At 46.3% G+C, this 26,643-nt stretch overlaps 1 protein-coding gene across 1 annotated transcript in view; it reads right to left on the bottom strand.

Annotated features, from left to right (window-relative positions):
- Nucleotides 1-906: 906 nt before the first annotated feature.
- Nucleotides 907-26,643, bottom strand: part of LOC142590393 (uncharacterized) — a 103,646-nt gene continuing 77,909 nt past the window's right edge. The window contains exons 8-10 of the mRNA XM_075702481.1: nt 15,749-15,893; nt 7,700-7,957; nt 907-5,383 (exon numbers count right to left, since the gene is read on the bottom strand). Of these exons, the coding sequence (XP_075558596.1) occupies nt 5,208-5,383; nt 7,700-7,957; nt 15,749-15,893 (579 nt within the window). The 3' untranslated portion in view covers nt 907-5,207. The remainder of the gene's footprint in view (nt 5,384-7,699; nt 7,958-15,748; nt 15,894-26,643) is intronic.

Here is a 26,643-nt window from a genome sequence, read left to right as displayed (position 1 = left end):
CGTTTTCAAGAAAGGATGCGGGCAAGACAGATGACGATTATCGTTGTGGGACAAATATACACTCCAAAAGATGTAATTGTTTTAAGCACTCTAAGAAAAGTTTACACCCTTTGAGCCGTACACTCTTAAAACGGTTGCACCCTTTGGAGTGTGTATTTGTCCCACAAGAATAATCGTCATCTGCCTTGCTGGCGTTTCCTTTCTTGAAAACTCGGCGCCCGCTACTTTCCTGTCGAGAATGCTGCGTCACACTGATAACGCGCATGCCGTTCGTGACTGGGAAGTACCGGGCTCGCAGCGTTAAAGAAAGGAAACGCGGGCAAGACAGATGACGATTATTGTTTTGGGACAAGATACGCCCCAAAGGGTGTAAATTTTTCTAAGAGTGTATCTTGCCACACGACAATAAACGTCATCTGTCTTGTCCGCATTTCTTCCTTTAACGCCGCGAGCCCGGTACATCCCAGTAACGAACGGCATGCGCGTTATCAGCATGACATAGCACTCCCGACCGGAATGTAGAGTGCAAGGTGTTTTCAAGAAAGGAGACGCAAGTAAGGCAGATGACGATTTTGTTGTGGGACAGATATACACTCCAAAGGGTGTACCTTTGTCTAAGAGTGCACTCTAAGAAAAGTTTACACCATTTGGGGTGCATATTGCCACGCAACAGTAATCGTCATCTGTCTTGCCCGCATTTCCTTTCTTGAAAACGCTGCGGTCGTTACTAGCTTTCCTGTCGGCAATGCTATGTCATGCTGATAACGCGGATGCCGTTCGTTACTGTAAAGTACCGGGTTCGCGGTGTTAAAGAAAGCAAATGCGAAAATCATTCCACTGCTGAGCCCATTTTACTCATGAAAGTTGACTGCCAACTGGCGTGAGACTTGACAATAAATAGTTGCAGCGAAGCAAGCGCTTTATTTCAGTTCAATAAAGAATTAGGCTTTCGCCATTCCACTATAATAGATGAGTGAAAATGTATAAAATTACGCGCTTATAATTTTATTGTTGTGGTTACTGCCTTATTTAGGTTACAGGGAAAGGTTGAAGTACGAACTATTTGCAGCCTCTCGGAGGAATAGTAACTGGCGGTTATGAGGGCGTGGGCGGGGCTTCACTGCAGACTTAGGTGGAAGCTTTAGCTCGGGCTCAACCCGTACGTGGCCTATTCAAGTACATGTAAAACGCAAAAAAAAAGTTTTTCTGATATAACCCCTGGACCGATTTTAATGAAATGTGTTGCTTTTGAGAGAGAAAGTTAAATTCTAGTGACAGTTGGAAGCATAATTTCGATTTAGGGCCTGAATATTGTTAAAAAGATTTTCGAAAATTCGAAAGTTTAAAAAAAAAGTAGAAGCATGAAGTTTACAAATTAATAGCTCTGAATCAAGAACAGATATCGCGGTTCTGTGGACGGCATCTATTAGAACATTCAAAGCGGACAAATTTGATGTACAATTTAATATCTTACGTGAATTTGTTACGTTGTGTACAACGGTTCTGCAAAAGCTATATTTCCATGTTACTAAATTTTTTCAGATTCATGTGTAACATATCAGCTTTGTTTGCTTTAGATGTACTATTATATGCAATTCACATAATTGTGATATCACTTATCATTGCTGAGTTACAGAGCTGTAAACTTGATAGTTTTGTTCTCTGAAAATTTTCAATTTTTGCCACTTTAAAAAAAATTGACGACCTAAATCGGAAATTCGAAACCGACTGCCCCTAGATTTTACGTTTTTTTTCTAACTGCAAGAAACCTCGCCAAATTTGGTGCAGTGGTTGCCGAGAAAAACGAATTCTCCTTTTACATGTATTTAGAAAGGAGCACCCGAGCTAAAGCTCCCTCTTTAGTCGTATCCGACTGTAGCAACCGTTCAGCATGCGCGAAACATGCGACAGTTGAACGGGATGCATAAAACCAACAAAATCAGTCCTTGCAAGCCTCAGCCGCTCTAACACACAACGTACAGCCGTGCACTCTAGCTAGAGCATCACGGTTAAAGAAACGACAAGTGGCATTCAGAACTTAAGCGAAATGCCTTTAACCCGAATGCAGCACTGCGGCCAAACCGAACCAAAACATGGGTAGGCCGTGATCAACTGCGTCGCTTACCCGTGGAAACATGACTGAATGCAGCAAACATCAGCATGACAAAATAAAGTGTAAGAACGAGAAAGTTCCTGCGGGACGGCGGCGGTCCATTCCTGCCGCTGCTCCTGCTAATGTGAGGTCTCGCGAGGAGTGATTGGAACTGTTTTGCCGGCAATTTTTTACATGTATTTGAGCATCCCAGAGCACAACAATTGCTCTTCGACGTGCCTTGAAGCGTTAGCCCCCACACAGATGCGATGGGTCTTGCTTATTTCGCTCCGAAAGCGCGAATCAAGCAGATAAGTACAAACAATGATTCAGGAAGCTATGGACGGCTGCCTCCTTTCCCGAGCGCACTTAGCGATGCCGCCACCAGTGCCGCGCACGTCGGCGCAGCAGAGTTGCGTATACTTCCGCCATTTTGTTCCAACGCTATGCGGTAAAGCCACTCATTGCGCGCGTAGGAGCCGAACTAGGAACGTCTGCGCGCTCCCGCCGCCATGCTATATTAATGCGAAACAATTTTGCCTTCTTTCAGCAGGTTGAGTCCGTCCGTCCCTCCATCCGTCCGTCCGTCCGTCCGTCTGTCTGTCTGTCTGTCTGTCTGTCTGTCTGTCTGTCTGTCTGTCTGTCTGTCTGTCTGTCTGTCTGTCTGTCTGTCTGTCTGTCTGTCCTCTTACGCCGTCATGATGCCGTAGTGGTTGTTTAACTAAATCACCCTTAACTGGATTTAATCGTTAAATGCGTCACATGACTGCCTGGCATGGCATATTACATCAATGACATGAATGTCATGACCAAGTTTCTTACGTCGTTGTGATGCCATCGTGGTCATTTCTTTAACAATATCATATCAAGATATGCATGACATACATGCATGACATGCATGACATCTTATGACGTCAGGCATGACATATAGCGTGCATATTATGACAGGAATGACATGAAATGCGTGTCATGACATGAATATTAAGACATGAATGACATGGGAACATGTTATAATTTTCATTAACGACGACAATAATGACATGACATGCACTTTTATCATGGTATTTCAGTCACGTCATTCATATCATGGCATGCATTGCTAGATTAGGCCCAAAATGTATGTGCTCATGACGTGTCATTCGTGTCTTGCATGTGATGTCACTCTTAATTGTCATGACATGCCATTTCATTCATGTCATGTATGCCATGCCCTGTTACGTAGCCATCACATGAATCATATGTGTATGCAATTCATGTTATGTATGTCCTGTTATGCGTGCATTACATACATGTCACGTCTACATTTAATGTCATCCATGCAATGTCGTTCTTGTCATGTCACGCGTGTCATGTGATGCATTACATTTTGTATCATTTACACCATGGCTTTCGTTATGTCATGCATGCGATTCATGATGTCATGTCACTCATGCCATGTCATGCGCGCATGCCATTCATCTCACGCCACGCGTGTTACGGAAGCAGCGCATTTTTGCGTGTGGCAGATATACACCCCAAAAGGTGTTAACTTTGTTTAGAGTGAGGGACACCATTCGGCCGCATGGCTCTATGACAGTGTCCTAGTCTTTTAGAGCGCGGCTCTCAGGCACCCGTTAAACGTTCCTACTGCGAGCGTCGGCGTCGGCGGCGTAACCGAGCGAACGAGCACAGCGAAAGATGAACGAGCGAACGCGGAGCGGAAGATGAAAGACGCGAGCCGCGAACGGCGGACCTTCATTGGCGTGCGCGCGGGAAACTGATGCCATGCGGACTCGTCCGTCCGCTCTTTAAAAAAAATTAAATTATGGGTTTTTACGTGCCAAAACCACTTCCTGATTATGAGGCACGCCGTAGTGGGGGACTCCGGAAATTTCGACCACCCGGGGTTCCTTAACGTGCACCTAAATTTAAGTACCACGGGTGTTTTTGCATTTCGCCCCCATCAAGATGCGGCCGCCGTGGCCGGGATTCGGTCCCGCGACCTCCGTGCTCAGCAGCCCAACACCATAGTTTGCTCGCGTCAGCTCTCGCTCGCGCTTGTTTGGTTTGCTTGGTTTGGTATCGTTCGAGCTTATTTTGATTGTCATGGTTCGTAATTTTTGTAATCTTATTGTATGCGCGACGCGGATTGATTGGTACTTCCTGGAAGCCACGTGGGCACCAGCGATTACACTGGAACCTTCGACGAGTCATGCATAAGAGCCGATGCGCTTGACCCGCAGATCGGATTTCCGACGATCGCCGACTCTGCTCGCCGCTATATATGGTTGTGCTTGAGTGTTACTTGTTTTGCTGGGTACAGGTTCGCCCAATGAAGCGTTAAATTTGTAACTCACACTTTCGACACTGTGTCGTTCTTCACTGTTACTACCATGGCACATGGCAATATAATCACAATACAAAATAGTGTCAGCCAGTTCTTTCTGAACAATGAGCTACGCAACCGGTGGAAGTGCTTCGTCTGCCGCAGCTGATAACTAGCTGCCAGAGCAGAGGCTCTGCGCCGCCATCGAGAGGACCCTGCCGTTCAGAATCAAATTCTTTGCGACAATATATCTCAAATTCCAAACACCTAAACAGCTGCACTCAAAATTCGCATTACTGAGCATCTACTCATCGGCGATTTTTTTTTCTCCATGCTGGCGCTTTCGGCGTTTTGAAGCATCAGCATCAGATATATATATATATTCGTTGTCCGAATGATAGCTTGAAGCACTTGGTGTCATTTCTCATCGCGTGACACGAATGTTCGTCCCGGAGGCGAGCCGTGGCGCCGCCAACGCTTAGTCCTGCCTCCCCACCCCCTCTTTTCCCGCGGAGCACTCCATCCAACATATTTGTAAGCAAGCCTGATACATTTATTTCGCGTTCCCCAAATACCCTTTCTTGCTACGGTGTCTGTCGCCTATAAGCGTAATGAAGCATGGATGCCTCAAAATGAAGCGCTAGCAGAACCAAGCATTACTTGTTTGCTATAACACTTTTAGTTCGCCAGTGCGTCATATCAGCATGTTAATTGCGTGGTTTGGGGGTCTATAGTGTCCTGGTAACTACATGCCAAGAAAATGGTCACGCAAGTCTGCGTTCCGTTCGCGGACAACGCAGTAGTCAAGTTTCATTCGGCCACAGTAGCGCAGAATGAAATCACCGGCCAGTCCATCTTGTTTCCCGTGGAGGCGGCGGTGCATATTTCACGGAGAAGTCTCTTGTCTACCTTTCCACTGGCAGCGCGGGGTATCTGGCCGAGGAAAACAACGCCGCCGTGCAGATGCATATGTGCCGGAAACCTCGCTGCAATACGGAAAGAGCAGACTTCAGTCAGTTGTACACGAGTCATGTGCAGTGGACGCACTTCGCCATCTGCAGGTAAATGTGTACGTGTGGACACTTTTAAATTAAATTCTGGAGCTTTACGTGCCAAAACTACGATATGATTATGAGGCACGCCGTAGTGGGGGCTTCGGATTAATTTTGACCGCTTGAGGCTCTTTAACGTGCACCTATACTGCACGGTACACGAGCGTTTCTGCATTCAGCCACTATCGGAACGTGGCCGTCCCGGCAGGGATCGAACCCGTGACCTCCAGCTCTGCAGCGCATTCCCATAACCATAAAGTTTCGTACAATAATTACCAGAGGGAACTCTGGCGCTGCAATCGTTCAGCCACCATGGGAATGATGGGAAGTACATAGATTTGTTTGATCTTCGTATACTTGTGAATTCAGACGTTCTTGTGACCTTGTTTATTACGCTTTATCAGTACTAAATTTCAAATCGATTTATACTTTTCTAAGTGCAGAAAGCTTTGTGAACACGCACGATCGCTACTTAATGCAGCGGCTCAACCTATCGAAGTGGCCAAATTGAAACGCATCAAGCGTCTCAACACGCTGGCTTGCCCACAATATGCAATACGCCCGGGGCGTAATAGTTTCAATATGTGGCTTCTGTGCTATATGTCCTGTGTTCGAATCCTGCCGTCGAACAATTTTAATAATGTTTATTTAGTTATTTATTAAGCACTACTTTGATAAAAATTACGAATTTACAAAGGCGCGGAGCCGTTTGAAGCCAGAAGGACGAAGTTTAGGCAAACCCATACTGGCTAAACCACCCCCATTGCAGCTCCCGTAGACACTAGAGCCAGAGCTCCTTCTAGTAATTATTGTGCGAAACTATATGCCCATAACCGCTTGGTTATCACGGCAGGTCAAAAAATACAAATAAGAAAAGAAAGAAAACGCGGACCCATTAAAGTATTCGACATCCGTTCCCGCTTCATCACTTACGGCGCTGCGCCGGATGAGGGCAAAGTAAGGTTCTGATAAGATAGCTGCCAGACTCTCCTGACATTTGGCGACTGCATTAAAAAAAAATCAAATTATGGGGTTTTACGTGCCAAAACCCAGATATGATTATGACGCACGTCACGGTGCAGGGGACTCCGGAAATTGGGACCACCTGAGGTTCTTTAGCGTTCACCTAAATCTAAGTACATGGGTGCTTTCGCCTCCACCGATAAGCGGCCGCCGTGGCCGGGATTCAATACCCCGACTTCGTGCTTAGCAGTCCAACACCATAGCCACTAAGCAACCACGGTGGGTGGCGACTGCATTCCGACGGATGTAAAGTGATGAAAGCAAGCAAATCAGATGGCGCATGGTTCGAGATTTCAGTGCGACGTTAAACAACTAAAGATTCTGTGGTAGCGGCACCCGAGTTCCGTTTCTCTGGGCTGCCTCCGCAGATTATGGCGACATATGACTTTCCCCCGTCTGTCCTGCCGCTTTTTTTTTTTTATTTAGACTATACTGAATTTTAAAAAAAAATCACCTGTCACGTATTGCTCAATTGTAATTCGTGAACTTAGTTATACAGACAGGCGGACATTAATTGCACGATAAACCAAATGCGTAATTCGCTAATTCGTAAAGTTGAATTAATTAAGCTTAACTAATTACTTTAAGGTGCATATTGCAGTTTACGAATTGGAGCGGGTGAGTTTGCAAGGCACATGGAACGAATTCTCAGGATGACACCAGTTTCGATATATTAATTGCCGCAGTTTGCGACGCAGTACAATAGCGATCCAGTTATATTTAAGCTTAAATGCACAAAACGGCCTTTTGCTTAAAAAGTAGGTGGAACAAGCGTGCATTTTTACCGCACGTTTGACGGCGCATATCTCTCTCTCATACGGTTTTCTCAGAAAGCAAGTTTCGCAGTTAAGGTATACCGTTGTTTTTTCAGGGGTAAATTTTCATTATGTTCAAGCACCGAGCAACAAGGCGGGCAGTAAAAAATACGGACCAGCGATGCTGCTTTCGCCCAATTGCTTCTTCTCTTATGTCTTGTCCTCCATGCTCCTCAGTGCTTAGCACTAGTAAACTACTTAGTGCTCAGTAGTACTAGCACCACACGGTAGTACTGTAGTATTCGGGAAAGTAACGCATTACGAACTTTTCTTGTTACCCATCCTCCTGAGAACTCCGGATGCGGTCTAAATAACTATTTCATACCTCTCGCGGACAACGGTTCCGTCGCTGCTGTAATTCAACCGACACTTCAACCACCACGGGTGAAAGAAATGTTCGGCGAACGCTTACCGGCCACCATATCCCGCAGTTGGCGAGCGTAGTCGGCGGTAGCGTCGGCGTCGTCCCTCACTACCACCGCGGCCACGGGCGACTCGCCATAGGCTGCGTGCGGCCGACCCACCACGGCTGCGTCGAGCACCCCGCAAGAGGCGCGGAGCGCTTCTTCCAGCTCCGCCGTGGCGACGTGTGTGCCGCCGCACTTGACCAGGTCCTTGAGCCGCTCCACCAGGTAAAATTGGCCTCGCTCGTCGTAGTAGCCGAGATCTCCTGCACGCATGCGGTCGCGCGCGCAGAAGGGATCACGCAGAACCACGAAAAAATAAGAACGAAACAGCTCTGAGAGTGTTTTATGTGCAAACGCACACGCTTGCTAAAGAGAGACAATGAAAATGAATTTTTTTTGTTGATTAGTTGAATATGTGTCTTTCTTTATTTCTTGCGCTAATTATGTCCGCCCCTTCGAATAATTCAGCTCAAGGACAAGAATTATGCCTCTCTGCCACCCGATACATATAAAATTTCCGTAAAACTTAAAAATTATCACCCTGTGTTTTATGGTTTCACACCTACTTACTTTCAAAAGTGCACATAATACATGCGTCTTTGGCAAATAACAACACTCATAATGCACAACTAAACGAGCGTAAATTAACTGGTAACCTAACGAAACCAAGGTGAGCCTTCACTAATTCACGAGCAGGTAGCTTTACGCTCAGCTGGCTTAAGAAACAGTAGGCTGTGCCAAGAACATTAGTCGAAAAACGGTGGTGAACGTCATTTGCAGAGCCTCGGGGAAATGCATGCATGCAATACTACGACAATACCTGCTTTGCTGCTTTTGCTCGTGCCACATAAACCGATTAATCGCGATTAAATCATTAATCGAAGAATTCGAGAGTTAGGATTGCCCCGCACAAGGCACTACTGGTAACAAAATCACCTCCAGCGCTTGTCGAATGGCTGCCGCAGTGCTTCAGTTGATCTGCCGAGGGAGGGCCCAGTCCCTCCTTAAAAACGGAGGGAGAGGGGGGCTTCAGTCTCCACCGAAGGGAGACTTTAACCCCTGGATTTAGGTGCACGGTAAAGAACTCCAGGTGGTCGAAATTAAACGGGAGTAACCCACTACGAGTAACCCACTACCCTCATAATGAAATTGTGGTTTTGGCATGTACGCGTAAAACCCCAGAATTTAATTTTTAGCACAGACGTCAGCAGGGGCGCTATAACGTAAAACTATTCCAAACTTTTCTATTCCAATTCTGTAATCAGCCCTCCGCGATTGGTCACAAACTTTCTTGGACCACCCCCCCCTTCACCTGTCTGTCACGCGACGTCACGAAAACCGCGATAGCTGCCCATCTGATATGACGTGTACACACTGATTATGCATGATTTGACCGAAAAAAGAAAAAAAAAGAGTTATTTCTTCAAAAGTTTCAAAAGTCAAACGTTTTCGGGCTGCACCTATTTCACCTTCCTGTCACGCGACGTCACAAAATCGCAAAAACTCACCGCTTCAAAGTCAGTATACTCATTAAAGGTGCATTATTACGCCGAACAAAACTGAATTTGCTTCTGAATAGTCGCAGGCTGCCCCGTTCCGAAAGGAATAAAAGATGACTGCCGCCGATCGCTCAGGCACTGGGTACTCGCACCTGCCGGAGAGCATGGGTTTATTTGCGTATTATAAAACTTCTTGCGTGGCCGTGTAACGTTTACGAGCACTTTCGGCACGTTTACGGCATCGTTCTGCCAACTCTTCTTTGCTGGGGATCCGTTTTAGCGTCATTCTTAAGCTTCCGTTGCATGCCACCGCAATTTTCGGCCAGCCACCGCAAGCTAAGTAAGGGAAAGCGGACCAATCGCAGACTCCGGCGCCGCCTTCTTCACCCAGTTATGGACATTTAGTGCAGCGGCTCGGCACCATCGAATTCCTCTCCACTTGAGCGTGCTCCTCGCCTCTTGTCAGCCAATTAGATAAGACAAGCCGCTCAGTGTAGGCAATGTTATTCGTTTTTCATGCAAACAAAAGTGACCTCCTATGAACGAGAGGAGCATTTGATTGGTTTGTTGGTTGCTTGCGTCGGCGGTTACGCAAATTTGATGTCAGGATATTGGAACAAAAACATATTGGAATAGTTTTACGTTATAGGGCCCAAGCTGCGGTGGTGGCCGCCATCTTCAATGTGGCGCGAAGCTTAGTTTAACGAATTCTTTGCACGCACTCTCAAAGAGATCTGGTGTCTGTTTACAGCAAAAGTCATTTCGCTATCGGATAAGCACATACCCCGACGTATCATCTCGGGCAGGTAGCGATCCCCCTGGTTTAACAACTCCTTAACACAACTTCTAAATAAGAAGAAGTGATTGTTTCGCAAGGTAAAGCGTAGCAGTATTGCCTACTGCTACGCTTCGGTCACTGGGTTGCTTATCATGCATGTAGCAAGCTCTATATATAAATGCGCACTGAAAAGTACTAAACACGTTTTGTTGCACAAGGCATTGCCTTCTTTACTGTTTACGGATACTAAAAAGTCCTGGAACATTATTGTAGGCTCTAAATCCAACATGATAACTTTGGCTGATAAAAACGGCGCCGTTATTCCTAGAGAGAAATGCTGTGATGCATTCAATGAGGTATTTTCAAAGAGCTTGCGAACGCATCATGTTTCCCTGCGTAATATATGCAACATGAACTTTCCTGCAATAGACGTTTATAATTATTGACTCAGTCGGTGTGCGGAACCTAATTAAAAATTTAAAACTATCATTTTGTTTAGGTGTAGACGGCATTAATTCGAAATTTTTTAAGAGCAGCGATGTGCATTCATCCGTAATTATGTCTAAACTATTTATAGAATCTTTGCATTCCTCAGTGTTAGTAAGCGATTGGAAGGTGGGCAAGGTGTTACCGTTATATAAGTCCGGTGACTCGCATTCGCTCACTAATTATAGACCAATTTCCTTAACTAGCATTCCGTGCAGACTCTTTGAGCATATAATCTATTCCAATCTGGTTAAATTTCTTGAAAATAACTTTTTCTTTACACCACATCAGCATGACTTTCGGAAATGTTTTTCATGTGAGTCACAGCTCATCTTTTTCACTGACGACCTTTTTGCCGCCATAGACTTTGGATTCTACATCGACTGCATATTCCTTGATTTCTCCAAGGCAACTGATCTTGTTAACCATCAACTACTTTGTCTGGAGCTAAGCAAATTAAACACTGATCCCAACCTTTTAGTGTGCATCAAAAACTTTCTTCTTAACAGGACACAGTTTGTATACACGAATAACTCTAACTCTTCTCCTTCCCGTGTTTACTCCGTAGTACCCCAGGTTTCTGTGCTGGGACCATTACTCTTCCTTATCTACATTAATGACTTGCCTGATCACATTAACTCATCTATTAGGTTGCTTGCCGATGACTGCATAATTTACAAAATAATCTGTTCAATCTATGACTCCGCTCAACTGTCTCGCATAAACAATATATCACAGTGGTGTAACACCTGGAAAATGCATGTTAGCCCTAATAAGTGCAAAGCATTGAGAATTTCCCGGAAAACGCCTCCTGTTTCCACTGGTGCCTTTGATTATCAGATCGAACGTCTTTCACCAGAATACGTAACATCTTATAAATACCTTGGTGTTTACATAACCAATAATATGTCCTGGTATACACATATTAACTTTGTTTTCAACAATGCCAATCGCATGTTTGGTTATTTAAGGCGCAATTTCGCCGTGGCACCATCTTTTACTCTATAAATCGCTCGTAGGCCCAAAATTGGAATATGCATGCTCGGTGTGGGATCCCGGTCTTGCGTGTCTCATTCAAACTTTGGAATCGGTGCAAAATCACAGCTCAATATTCATACTTCGCAACTACTCCCGTCTATCTAGTGTGTCCATCATGAAAGCTGCTTTGAAGCTTCCTCTTCTTTCCTTACGAAGGAAATTGTCTCAGTTATCACTCTTTCACAAAATTTATCATCATCACCATCTTACAGAAGTCTTCTGTCTGAGCCAGAGTACATTTCATCCCGTATACAGGATGAAATAGTCTGAAGGTGATCTCTATAGAGATCACCTTCATAAAGTAGGCGTCCCGTTTTCTCGAACTAACTCATTTTTTTACACAGTCATTCCTAACACAATTAACGATTGGAACCACCTGCCCGCCTCAATTGCCGCAGTTACCGACACTGACTTGTTTAAATCTGCTATTGAAGATTTTGTTTATTTTCAGTAATCTGCATTTTGCTGCAACATAGTAACTGCTGCTTCTGCTTTTGTTTTCTGTATTGCCGCATTTCTGTGTTATATACATTTGTTTTTCATGTATTCCACTCCCTTCTGTAATGCCCTCGGCCCTTGAAGGTATTCAAATAAATAAATAAATAAATAAATAAATAAATAAATAAATAAATACACAGAGCTACGACTGCACTGACCAACGGCATGTTCTTAGCAGCCGGTATAAAGCGTCCGCAGCGACGGTATCGCCAACATGCGGTTCTTTGTTTATCTTTTCTTCGACAAGAACACCCTGAGAACACGCATGGGTAGCGTAAAATCGGTCACAATGATTTGTTGCTGAACAAACGTTGCAAAACCTTGCTGCCAGCCTCGTTACCTCCACCCACGCCTCCAGTAACCCAGCACTCCGCGATTAATTGCGATTTTAGCTACTCCTTTGTTGTGACGGTCTTGCGCTTGGCGGTCACCAAGCGAACGTCAGTAGAGTACGGGAACAGCGGCGCTGTTCCCCCCCCCCCTCCCAAAAAAAAAAGCAGCTATATTTGGCTCGGCAAGCTTCCAATGAGCTATATTGCTCGGCTACATCACGGCGCATCCGTACTCCGCTCCGAACAATCATCCTGCAACAGCCGGGCTATCGCAGCGCTGAGTGTTGCAGCGTCCTGTCAGCACAGCATATGCGAAGAGAATACGAATATCCTGTGTGTCAGACGTTTCCACACACTTTTCATTTCTCTGCCAGGTTAGATTTTTGGTTTTGCGCTGACCTCGATTTCACACACTTCAAATGATATTCAGTCTCTTCGACCCGTTGAACGTTGGTATTTGTGAAGCACGTCCTGTTTTCTGCGATTTAATTTCGTTCAGATCCAGTTCGACAACATTTTCAAGTAACGCCGGACTTGTATCGTATACAGTATGCTAAATTGCGCCTTTACAAGGTTACTACATATAAACCTACCGACTAATGTTATTGCGCCTGACTCCTCGCAAAGCGAAGAGTGTGCTTATTCTCCCCAATTCTAGACTGCTCGTCTTCGCTTCGCCTTCCTGACTTTGTACCCTTCTTTCTTGCAAATAATATGACAGTAGTTCTGGCCCCCTGAAAATTAAATCAATTAGCGGATTTGAAGTCACTGTCTCTAGGCTACGCTGTCGGTATGCCAGCAGCAGGCTGCTGTAAATTGTACTTATATGGGGCTGGTCTGGCACCTACCCCACTATTGTTCATTTGTGAAGATAAAACTATAGCCCCCCTCCGACCCCTCATTTTTTTTTCTTTTTTTGTGGATGATATTATAGTTTGCAAAAAATGACCGTTGAAAGAGCGCTTCCTCGATTCGCACTTCATTTAACCATTCCTGTTCTCCTATCAATAAGAACCTTCACTCTTTGGCAAAGTAACGGAAATGGTTAGCTCAGCCATTCAACACTTTCTTTCGAGTTTCATGCAGTTTCAATGCTAAATTCAAAAGGCATTGTTTTTTTTTTTCATTTGATATGTTAGGTCTGACTTATTTCTTTCTTTAAATTTTCCATATTCATTTAATTTCGTCAGCGCTCTATTTTGTCAGCCCAGAAGTGCGGCATGTTTCCGAGGTGGGGTCCCGCCGGGCGTGGCAGGACCCCCGTTTGAATACGCCACTGCAGCGCAGAGCTTTGCCTTGATGCTGTGAAGTTGGGCAGCGCTCGATAAAAGCAGGATGCTTGCATATCGTTCTTTAGCTATTTTACTGCCATGATGCAAGTCATGCCATGGGCAAAAGCTATGCTACCGTCATTATTAATTTTTTACTTTATTTTTTCGCCAACCTTGCCAATTTTTTACATGTAAAACAAAAAAGCTGATGCGATGCCCATATGTGCGCTAGTTCATTGCGAATAAGGCTGTTAATGACACGGTGCATTTGAAGGAGAATTAATCAGTTGTGTATGCAGTGTGGCACTATTTTATTTTATTGTCTTTTTCCACCTTTCCATCACTCTATCATAACAGATGGTTTCTCTACGCCTCAGCAGGCATTCTGCCCGTCACGTTTGCAGATGACAACCAGAGTTTTGTTACTTTTTCTCCCTGGTATTGTTACAACATAACAGTTATGGCTGTTATGGAATGGGGGGGGGGGGAGCTTTAGCGGCTGGTTCATAAATCCACCCCTGCCTCAGAACAAAGCCGTGGGGCGCTCTAACGTTACGCTATTCCAATATCTTTCTGTCCCATTTCCTTCGTTAGCCCTCCGCGATTGATCAAAAATTTTCGTGGCCACATGTACTTCGCCTGTCAGTCACAAGACGTCACAAAAATCGCGAAAACTCTCCGTCTCAACATGACGCACACACACTGGTTATGTATGATTAGGCTGAAGAAAACCAAAACATTTCGATTCTACGCCTTTGTCACCATTAGTATCCCACATTTGGTCGAAATATTTTTGGGCCACGTCTACTTCGCCTGTCCGTCACGCGACGTCACAAAACTGCGTGTGCGTGTACGCACTACATGATGCATTAATATGGCGAACGAAACTGAACTTCTTTCTTGTAATCGATTATTGTTGAAGTTTGGGCTTTTTGTACGTCATTTTGTAGGTTTTTCAGTGTAGCGCTACGTGTACAAGGACGCAGAGAAGAACCTAAACACACACACACAGCGCTGACTTCCAGCTACAAATTGTTGTTGGAAGTCAGCGCTGTGTGTGTGTTTTAAATGCCTGAGCATTTCTATGCCTGCCAAACGAGGAAACCCGTCCCTCCGTCCGTTTGTCACGTAAGACAATCGCTTCCAAGATTGGGCCCACAGCAGCGAGCGAATTGACCTCAGTGCTGCCTCTCGCTTCAACGCGAACTGAGCGACGAGAACACACCGCACACGAAGCTATCAGCGCTGGGCGCACTGTGTCCCTGTCGCAGATCGCTTTCAAGACAGGGCCCGCGCGGCCGCGCCATACACAGCCTACGCCGGAGTACGGTTGATCAGGGTTGATAATGGTTCGATGCGGATGGATAAGGCGCTAAAGAGCGATAACGGCTTGTAATGATCGGAACGTCATCAGCACGCCTGGCGCCGACACCTGCAGTACTTCGCTTGCGTCATCAATTCACCTTGCGCCGCCGTCCGCAGCAGTTCGTATCGCCGAACCGCTGTCGTTTATACTGGCCGGATCAAGTTTAATAACATTGATAATGACACCGAGCTGTGTGTAGATGAGCAAGTGGCACAATGCTTGCGCATACTTAGACAACTCCCAGAGGAGTTTCTGCGTGATTTTTTATCTTCTCTACGTACTTGTACTGGTTGCGCTACACTGAAAAACCTGGCATTTCAAACGTCTAACCGTTTGAAATTGCCGCCTTGCCGGCATCGTACGCGTCGCAAATACGCGCCAAATGCGAAACGCATAAACCGCGAGAACGACGACGTTGTCAGCGCACTTGTCTTAATTACTTCGTGTGCGACGCCTTATTTACACGAACGCTATCCGCGTCTGTTCTTGACCAGCCATGCTTCCTCCCAATCACCAATCGCTCCACCCACAGAACGCCAGCAAACGCAATTAGGTTAGGTCACAGTACGGGAATAAATACTTTGGTCACTAAGCCGCTAAATCTGCAGCTATTGATGTGCTGTGGATTGCGCAGCACTGGTGTTCATTAATGTCTACATCCAGACAAGAATGCCGGCCTATATATTGCGAGCCTTGCCTGAATTAGAAGCATACCGGCGCGATTTCGTGGAGTCCCGTTCGAATACGTGTACCCTTCTGTGCACGTGTGCGGGTGTGCGTACGTACCGGTTCGAAGCCAGCCTTCCTTATCAATCGCCTCCGCAGTTCTTGTTGGCATGTTGAGGTAGCCCTTCATCATGGATGGAATCCTGACGACGATCTCGCCGGGCCGTCGAGGTGGAAGCCGCTCGTTTGACTCCAAGTCTAAGACCTGCGCGAATGCGCATTTGCTGAGCTGTCTCCGTTTCTGTCCACCAATCGCCCAGCTAGTACGATCGCTTTTGAAACATCTGCTAACAATTGAGTAATCCCGCTTCACCAGAAAACATTTACACAATTAGGTGAAAGTTCGAATCGAGGATATAACAGCTCTGTTTCAGTTCATTTATTCGAATCATCTTCGCCCTTAAGAAAGGCACAGGACACTGCCCTGCTGCCGTTAACGCCAGCGTCAGGTTAGTCAGCGCGGATGACCATAGGGATGGAATAAATCATTGTGTTATACCGACTCAGGTATCAAGAATCTTGAACATGATTGTGGCAAAATTACTAGGTTTTAAATGAATAATTTTGCAAAGTGTATAATTTTGAAGTGACAATCATATAAGTTTTTCTAAGAATATTTTAGTCATATAAGGAAATACAGAAAGTTACAGGCGCAAGCAGCATCAGAAGCAGGGGAAACTGGGGGCAACGTTTTGCGATGCTGTGTTTATAAATAAAGCTCCCAGAACTTTTACAGTATATTGACTAGCCGTATTTCATTTACCTGCTGGTGTAAACGCATCGGCAGCGTCAAAATTATCACGCATATACTTTTGTATCCGCCTGACTTCGAAGACAGAGCCGCACAGCACACGGACGTTTCTAGCTCGTTATGTCCGAGAAAATCGTCACAGAATGTCACCAGGGTTGTTGTTTCTACGTCCCGGTTAACCTCCCTGCCTTTCCCACCTCATTGCTCTCTCTCCCTCTCTACGCCTTCTACGTCCAGCGTTGGTACACATTTACATTTCAGCTATACCAAAGTTATCTATTAATCGAGTGTTTTAGAAATACTACCCGCAAACCGCTTGCGCATGTTAAAGGAAGAGCAAAAGGCGCCCTAGAAATAAAGTCGACGGCGCAGTGAATGCACAAAACGCATATCCAACCCTGGGCTTTTTGCATCATTGTATGCGGCTGATGTACATTAACTATGCGTGCGTTCTCTCTAAAGCTACCTCTCTTCCTCAAACAATAACCACATTGAACAGGTATGCAGCAATGAGCCTGATAAGCAGTACAAGAATGTTCTCAAAATTAATGGCACTTCAAGTTAGCCTTTAATATTGTTTTTCCAGGCATGCATACCTGAAATGCATAAATAAATTTGTGAGTCGACCTTCGTGCCTTTTCGTGGGTTCATGTTAGCATTCGCCCATCGCAGGGCAGTTATATTGACATATTCTAAAGGTGACTTTTTTTTTTTCCGTTTCGTGTCACCAGAAATGGGTGCTCTCACTTCACGGTGAATGCTGTCAACGCTAAGCACCACGCGGAATTTCTAAAGCAATGTAAAGGTACTGGAAAGGAAGATAAATTGTAGTATAAGTCAAATGCTCAAATTACGTACTTCTACACAGTTACAAACAGGGGGAGGAAGAGGATGTCGTCAGCTACGGGAGCACGTTGTAGAGTTCCCCGCCTAAATGTATACCTTCATAGGTTTGGTTTATCGATAACTAAACTCTGCGCTTTTCGTATTGAACCAAGAATGATTGACCATTTCTTTATTTCTTGCCGCTGTTTCTCCCCCCTCCACAGAATGTTCTTCATATTTCCACCTGGTAATCTAGGTTTAGCTCTACAACACCAAACATTTAGTCCTTTGGTGCCTGTCAATTAGCCACAAGTCATCGGTCGATGCATGATTGCTGCTCTGCACAAGTTCATTGAAGCGTCCGGAAGGTTACGCTGCTAGAGTACCGGCCGTGGGACATTTCACTTTATTTTTATTTTTTTTCTTAAGATTATATATAGGCCCTCTCAAAATTTATGTTATCATTTAGTTGCCGAATGCTTCATTTTCAACGTTTGCCTTTACCCTTTTGGTAGCTTGTTGGGTGTACTTTTCAATCAGTCTAGTGTGGTCAGTCCCCCTCGTAGGTACGAGCCATGTTTTGAGGCAACAACAACAACATAGGTCTAATTACTGAGGCATGCCAGACATATTACTGAGGCGTATTCTGTGTAGCGACGCCAGTCATATAGTGTTTTTTTAGACAATAGAGATTTTTTGTTTAATGTAATGAGCGCAGTGAGCATGGCGTCTTTGCGGACAAGTTACTAGGTGAGGCGGACATACTTTGCCGCCAATAACGTGAGCTTCAGAAGATTAATTAACAAAAATTTCTTAACTTACTTTAACTTTAACTTAACTACTTTACTTACCTTAACTTTACTTTACTTTAACTTAACTTTAACTTACTTAACTAAGTTTTATTAGTGCCTTGTGAGCAGTTGTCTGAATGGCTAATTTGGAGGCAGTGACATTTTCATGCACAGCTATCTTTCAAAAATCTTGAAAATCGCACCTAATTCGAGATATTCATCATTAAATTGCGAACCTCAAACGAGTCAATAGTCGAGCCTGAGCGCGTCCCGCTGCGCGTCAGACGGCAACGCCCCGTAAAGAAGTGTGGGGCGAAGTTTGAAGGACGGCATGCCGCGACAAATCATGACCCGACACACAGCCGCACACGCAAGCAAAGCGTGCCGCACCAGTTGTCACAGGGCGTTTCGGTCTGATATGGTAGCGGGGCCGCCTTTACTGAGCTCCCGCACCGCTCGGTTTCGATGTCGCCTAGCTTTACTGTTGATATTCGATGAGAAATATCTCGAATGAGGTACGACTTTCAAGATGTTTTAGGAAATGAGGGTACATTAAAATGTGACTGCTTTCAATTTCGCCATTTAAACAAGTGCGCCTAATTAAGGCACTAATAAAAGAAGTTTATTATTACATTTTTGCTAATTAGTCTTCTGAAGCTCACGTTATTAGCGGCAAAGTATATCCGCCTCGCCTAAGAATTCGTCTGCAAAAAAAAAAAAATACGTCACGTACACTGCGCTTACATGCTTTTTATAAAAAAAATCTGTATTATCGAAAGAAAACCACACTGTATACATACGGACAGTGAAACTAAAGGCAGCTGGCAAAGCATGCGCCCCCATACCCCCCCCCCCTCCTGATTGAGCACTGGACGCAGCTTGACGACACAAGTTGGAAGTGGTTTCCATAATGCTGCAAACCTCGCAGTCCCACAGGACGAGTGCTCAAAAGATAAGAGTGCAGAGCGCGCCGCCACTACATCCTGCGGAGCCCAGTGCGACGCCAAGAAATCGCACTCGTCGGTGTGTTTTTGAGACCGAGCCAATGGCTCGTTAACCTCAGACGTAATCCTGAAAACTAAATAACGCGGCACTTTTTCATAGAGGCTTCTCATTTGAACGAGGTGAAGTAAGTATGCAAACATGCAAACGGAACGGTCAATGTCGCTATTCCTGCCAGGAGTGTGTACAACAGCTGAACCGATCGCAAGAATGGCCTGCAAGTACACTGACATGCTGCCATTCGTACTATCTTGAAGGCGTCCGGTATACCAGCCACGACAACATTAAACAAGTGTTGCAGAATACTCTGTTGCAGCATACCCCGCGAAACTGCCAATTTGTCTCATATATAGTGTTAGGGCTCACCTCGGGACACACAGGGGTACGACGACGAAGTGTTTTTTGATACAGCGCTGTTATTTCTAGCTCCAGTTTATTTCTGTGAAAATCTAAGTTCATCCGCTTCCTCGCTCCCTATACTCGGTCGTGATGGAAGTGGACGACCCCGCACGTATGCCGGCGACGGCGGGGTCAGCGGCGCCGCCTCCAGGAAGCAGATCGGTCAGCAGAGCGACAGCGACAGCGAGGACACCCATGTCTACTCTCTCAGCAGTGAGGACACTTCCGATAACGACTTCCAGCTTGTGCAGAGCCGCAGAGCGAAGATAAGAAACACCAGGACGTCCTCATCGTCAAGCACGCAAACAGTAAGACACACGCAGAGGCCGGACGCCAATGCCATATATATTGTGCCCTTGCTTCCCACCGTCAACATGAAGCTACTCAACAGGCAATCTGTGTCGATGTCACTGGAAGCCCTGGTGCCAAATGAAATATCAGACATTTGAGTCAACACCCGAAAAAATCTACTGGCGGTTGATGTCCAGCATGCGACTGCTCTGACCACTCTACGCAGTGTAACGGACATCGATGGCATTCAGGTGCGCCCTTACATCCCTCTGGGATCTGACCTAGTCACTGGCGTTATCTACGACGTAGACGTCGCCATCCTTAATAACGACTTGCCGATTCTTATCAAGCCAGCCAATGATGAGGTCATTGTTGATGTTAAGCGGCTAGGCAGTTCACGCTGCGTGAAGACTGCGTTCAAGGGTAAATATATACACTCGCATGTTAAGGTGGGACACTTCAGACATGCAGTGCGGCCTTTCATTGCAAAACCTCTTCAGTGCCGCAAATGCATGAAACTGGGGCACGTGAGCAGCGTCTGCGAAAATCAGGCAGCATGCCCCCGTTGCGCCGAGCCCCACGCTGCAGATAAATGTGGCGCGACTGTAATGAAGTGTTCAAACTGCGGAGGGTCACACGAAGCTTCCTCGAAGAAATGCCCACATATTAAGAAGGAAATGGCTATCTTGAAAGAGATGGCGAGAGATCATTCATCTTATCGCGAAGCCACCGATAAAATCAGGAAGCGACGTTCCCGTCGCCGGCGATCCTCAAGGTAGGGTGTTGTCTCTGCGACGCGCATGCCACTTCCTACAACACCACCTCCTCCTCTGCCGCCCAGGCCAGACACTGTGGAAAGGACCGCGAAGAACAAGGCCACTGAGAAGACCACACCTGCAGAATCTTGGGCGGCTCTACCGAAACGACAGCATCAATCGACAGAATCACAGCAAAATTTTGCTGGACAACCCCCGACGTCTACTGTCAGTGATTTGTGCGACCAAGACAGGCAGGTGGCTGATATGCTGCAATCGCTAATTAATACAATGCGCATCATACTGAACAAGCTGCAAACCCCAGCAGCTCGAAGTGCTCTGCAAATACTGGATGCACTAAATCCTGTGCTTGCTAGCATCGTTTAAGCATCATGGCTCGACCAATAGTCCCCTTCCGCACTGAAGTTAAAAGAGCGTCGATCTTTCAGTGTAATGCTAGGAGTCTAAGGACCCGTATAGCAGACTTTCGCCAATTCATTTTTACAAATCGCTTTCCCATACTGGTCATTTGCGAACCAAATACATCAGCTCCACTCAGACTGTCCGGTTACGAATCTTTCGTCTCGTCCACGTGCGGTGCGAGCACGAAAGTAATCATCTACATCCGCACGGACTTTACATATGTCACTAACGCGGTAGAGCCTCATGACGACAACCAATATGTCTGCCTAAATATCCAAAAGAAGGATGTGTCATTTACACTAATTGGAGCCTACATATCCCCAGCAGGTCACTTTGACAAACGACTCAAGAAAATATTACTGATGAACAATGGCCCCTGGGTTATCACAGGTGACTTCAACGCGCATCACCAGCTATGGGGAAGCACTAAAATTGATTCCAAAGGCAGGAGTCTCGCCTCCTTTGCTGCCGACCATGATTTGTGCTGTGTGAATGACGGCAGCCCTACGTTTTTGCGAGGTACGACCTATAGTAGCTGCTTGGACTTAACTTTGGTGTCACGGCGCTTTTCCTCGAGCGTCCACTGGTTTACGGACATTGAAACACATGGAAGTGACCATATTCCAACATACATAAAGATTAGAGGAGTTGAGCAACGCTCCTCTACTGTCTTGCGTACAGTTGATTGGACAAAGTTTAAGAAGGATATGGATGACGCATGTCGGGAAGGCCTTTCACACACTATCGAAGATGCAATCGCAGAGACATTGAAAACATCCATCTGCTCGCTTACAAAATCAGCAAGGCGAACAGACTTGGATATAGAGCTAGAGAGGCTGCTTCCGGCACGCCGACAGGCGGAGAGGAGGTATCGGCGCACGAAGTGCGTCTTGGATCTGAGGGCTTCACGACGCATACAGAAGAAAGTCCAGCGTCGTATAGATAAATTGGAAGACAAGCGATGGAAAGCTTTCTGTCAGTCGTTTGATCCCTGAAAATCACTCTCGCACATATGGAGAACGGTAAGGGGTCTTCGCTCATCTCCGCATCAAAGGAAGCCCTTTGCTGCTCTGGCCCTCTACCAATTCCGCTCGGAACTTCAAGTGGCTGAAGAGTTCTGTGCACGGGTTGCTGGGTCCGTGGCCATCATTACTGACGCAGCATTGAATGACATCCCTGAGGCACGTGTACCAGAAATGAACGTGCTCTTTTCACTCGAAGAGCTCGATGCTGCGATGGCGACCTGCAGGCGTTCTTCGTCACCAGGACCTGATGGCATCACGTATACTGCCCTATGCTACCTTGGACATGACGCACGTGATGAGCTGCTCAGCTACTACAATGAGTCTTGGCAGAACGGCGCCGTTCCTAGACAATGGAAATCGAGCCGCTTGATCCCCATTCTGAAACCTGGAAAGTCTCCGCTTGAGCTCTCATCATATCGTCCGATTGCGCTTTCGAGCTGCGTCGGTAAAGTGATGGAAAGAATGATTTTTGCTCGCTTGGAATGCTACCTAGAGCGATTCAACATCTATCCGGACGCTATGACGGGCTTTCGTCGAGGTCGCTCGTCCATTGACAACGTCATTGACATCGTAACCTGGGTCCAAAATCAAAAAAAGCCTCAAGCGCCTATCAGTGGCACTTTTTCTATATATAAAAGGAGCATACGACAACGTCGCCCATGAGGCCATACTGAACTCAATTGAGGCTGTTGGAGTTGGTGGCCGGATGTATCAATGGATTCGGGACTATTTGACTGAGAGGTGCTTTTTCTTACAGACTGAAGACGGCCCAACTTCGGAACATTACATCTGCCGTGGTGTGCCGCAGGGTGGAGTGTTGAGCCCCACTCTGTTCAACCTCGTCTTGGTAGGACTAGCGGAGTACCTACCGCGGTCAGTTCACGTCTCAATATACGCCGACGACATTTGCATCTGGGCTTCTGCGGTGACTCGCCCTCAGGTAAGAGCCAGGCTTCAGCGGGCGGCAACCATGACGAGAACAAGGCATCAGCGTGTCTACTGAAAAGTGCGCATTGGTTGGCTTTACGCGCAAACAACTGTCATCGTATCCTGTTTCAATCAATGGTCAAGCTGTATCCTATGCTAAGATACATCGCATTCTGGGCGTCATCATTGACCGCAACCTCTCGTGGAGCCCTCACTGTGTTTATCTAAAGAATAAATTAGTTGCCATTGCTCAAGTCTTTAAGTTTCTCTGCAGGAAAAACAGGGGTACACCAGTCCGTTCTATGATGCAGCTCTACAGGGTACTGTTTCTCGGATTCCTACGTTACAGTCTACCAGTGTTGTCAAATGCATGCAAGACGAACTTTCGCGCTTTGGAGAGCATACAAAGTCAAGCCCTACGCACGTGTTTAGGGCTGCCTCGGTGCACGTCAATAGCAGCAACAATTGCCATCGCTGGGGACCATATGATCCAGACACACGTAGCTGTCGACTCTCTCAGAGCGCACATTCGCCATTTGTCAAGGATCCCCGACCATCATTTGGCCTCCCTACCAGCCGAGAGACCTCAACCGACCTTTTCAAGAGTGATTAACGCTCATCAAGAGTGCATACCGTCATATTTTACACCGGCGACGAAGCCTTCATCTCCCCTGTGGTGCCTACGACAGCCTCAAGTGAATTTTGCTATTCCTGGAATTGCAAAAAAGTCCAATCATCCATCGACTGCTCTGAAGCAACTTACACTCCTATTACTGCGCCAGACGTATCATGACCGCATGCATATATGTACCGATGGTTCGACCTCACATACCAGCTCAACTGCCGCATTCGTCGTTCCAGCCAAGAAGGTTACAGTTAAATTCAAATTGTCGCACACGACTACATCTACATCGGCAGAACTTGCAGCTCTCCATGCCGCTATGATGTACGTCACCGAAGAGCCAACAGAGAAATGGGTCGTATTTTGTGACTCTAAGGCAGTCCTTCACAGCATCAAGTCTGCATTACGTCATAGAACTTACGAGCAGATGACATCTGACATCAGGGAACTGCACCACCATGCTCTGGAAAGAGGACACCACATTATATTTCAGTGGATTCCTGCTCACTGTGGCATCGCCGGCAACAACCTAACTGACAAGGCTGCCCGGTGTGCCCAGGAAGATACCAAGACGCGTCCAACACCTTTGGCGAGGTCGGACGCAGCCAGAGAACTTCGCCTACTTGCACGCAAGAAGTCACAAGATCTCTGGATTTCAAGTGGGTTCAATTGCAGATTACGTAAACTGGACCCCACGCTACGGCTACAACTGCCATCTAGCCTTTCCCGCGGCGAAACAACCTTGTTGTGTCGCTTGTGGCTGGGAGTGGCGTTCACGAACTCATACTCCTATCGTTTGGGAATGGCCGAGAGCCCGATGTGCGATTCCTGTGGCTGCGAGGAGACCATCGAGCACCTATTGTGTACCTGCCCCCGCTACGATGTACAACGCCTCTCTCTGCGGAAAACTTTACGCCGACTGGACTTAAGACTGTTCACCGAGTCAAAGATACTCGGAACGTGGCCACACCCGTCACTGGCACGAAAAGTGAATCGTGCATTAGTGCAATACTTGAAGTGCACCGGCTTAAGAGACCGTTTATAGTGTCCCTATGCATAGTATCCCGCCCACATGCACTCAGTCCTCACTCAATCCCTTTTTCCTCTTTCTATTCCCCTTTCCTCCACCCCCAGTCTAGGGTAGCAAAGCGGATGCTCTTCTGGTTGACCTCCCTGCCTTTCCTGTCCTTGCTTTCTCTCTTTCTCTCTCTCGGGACACACAAACGCGTATTGGCGCCTGTGTATGCGTTTGTGCCAGTGCGGAACCAAGGAGGTTACATAAAGCTTCTGGACTGGCAATCCCTGCCGCCACTTACGGGAGCAGGTGAAGCCACTGCGGCTAAATAGGAAGACGCGAGAGAAATCGGGTCTAGCATAGGCAACCACGGAATACGCGCGGCGCTCGCTTGAGTTTGCGGTTCCACGATGAAAAATGGATAAGAAACCTCTTTAAGATCTTTATTAGTGCACAATTTTCTGCCGTTATTGCCAGAAAATTCGTCTATTCTTTCCCAAAAGCTTCGAGAAAGCCTACCGGCGGGACGCTTGGCTGATGATGCTTGCTCGCTTGGTCATCCTACGAGCGGTTTCTTCATAGAGACTATGGGCTCGTGTGATGTGACTCCGTAATCCATATTCACACCTGTCTAACTTTTCGTGGAATTGGAAGCCTTTCCGCCCCCTTAATTATGTACAGGTTGAGGGCACTTTCCGGTGTTCCCGCCCACCAACGTTTGGCTTTACGGCGCGACTACTGTCTTCCTTTATTGGTTTGTTGTATTTTTCGTTAGCAATATCTTGTGGCTGAATATATGTAGAGAAACTGCGCCTCATTTTTTTTTCTGATGGTTTTAGATAGTTCCAAAAAGACCCTCACGCCACCTATAGATCTTATTTCTTTCGCGATATTATATGAATTGCTTTTTTATTCTATATGATACAAAACATTGCCGAGCTAGTTTAATAAAGAAAGGCACCTCAGACTATGCAAGTATATTCTACAACGGAAACATATCAGTATGAAATGGTACACAGGCATGAGAACAGCAGAAAACACTTCCAAGAGACATCTGAACTTTTCAAAATGCATATTCATTCACTACAAGCTCAGTTTAGAATATACGTTTTGTGTGCGGTAAACAATCAGCTAAACAACTTTCCAACAGCGCACAATCAATAAACACGACTAACGCACTCCGTGTTCGGCTATGACGGCTACAGTGGTTCGGACTGTTTTGCCTCCAGGAACATGACGTCGACAGGCTTCACTTTTGGAGAGCTGCCTCCATTTTAGAAGTTTACGTGTATAAACTCCGTGTGCGGAACATCCTCCTCTTCGCACTGCGTGTGGGAAAGCGAGCGACTCCACGTCGCATCTGCGCCAGCTTTTGTCTGTGAAAGCACTTCGTGCCCGGACACGACTAGAGCGCCTCCTGGCGAGAGCGTTGGTTCCCACTAGTAGGGCGCGCATGTAAAGCTTCACACCTCGATGGCGGGACGGCCTTTCTTTCACGAGCAGCTCGTTCAGCTGACCGCGCTCTTAATGTAACGATGTCTAGGTCGCCTCGTCTCTGCCCGGGTTCTCCCCGCTAGTTGACCTGGTCTTGCTCCAGGCCGACACGAGAGCTCATTGAAACAACCGCCATCTCTAATTTGAGTTGCACCGACTGATCATAGAGGAACGTGTCCAGCAAGAGAAGAAAGTTATTTTTAATTACCATGTCTTGTAGACAAACGACGGTACTTCTAAATTGCGAAATCAGCAATCATATGCCTTCAGAAACGTGAAGACCACTTTCAGGAAGCCCAAGACAGGCTAATGTATATATGTGTGGAACACTATCCATAAATGAGCTGCTTGTGGAAACTATTCATACACGTTTCAAGGGCCTTCATGGTGTTCCAGCCAATATGTTAGCCTCTTTACATTCAAGTTTCTCCGTAAACATTGAAACTCAATAGATCAGGGAAACAGGTCTTTGTATCAGGTGAGATTGGTCATTTCATTTTTTTCAAAGCACTACTGCTAGTAACCCAGGACAGCTACCATAATGCGAGTACCCAGTGCGGGCCGTGGCACGTCACGCGTCGCGCGCCACGCTATAAAACTTTCTATCGCAAGACGTTTGGGGCGCTATAACGTAA

This window comes from Dermacentor variabilis, chromosome 1, assembly GCF_050947875.1.
Source record: "Dermacentor variabilis isolate Ectoservices chromosome 1, ASM5094787v1, whole genome shotgun sequence".
Taxonomy (NCBI): Eukaryota; Metazoa; Arthropoda; class Arachnida; order Ixodida; family Ixodidae; genus Dermacentor; species Dermacentor variabilis.
Note: the sequence above shows the minus strand (reverse complement) of the source record. Positions and strands in the feature narration are given on the sequence as shown.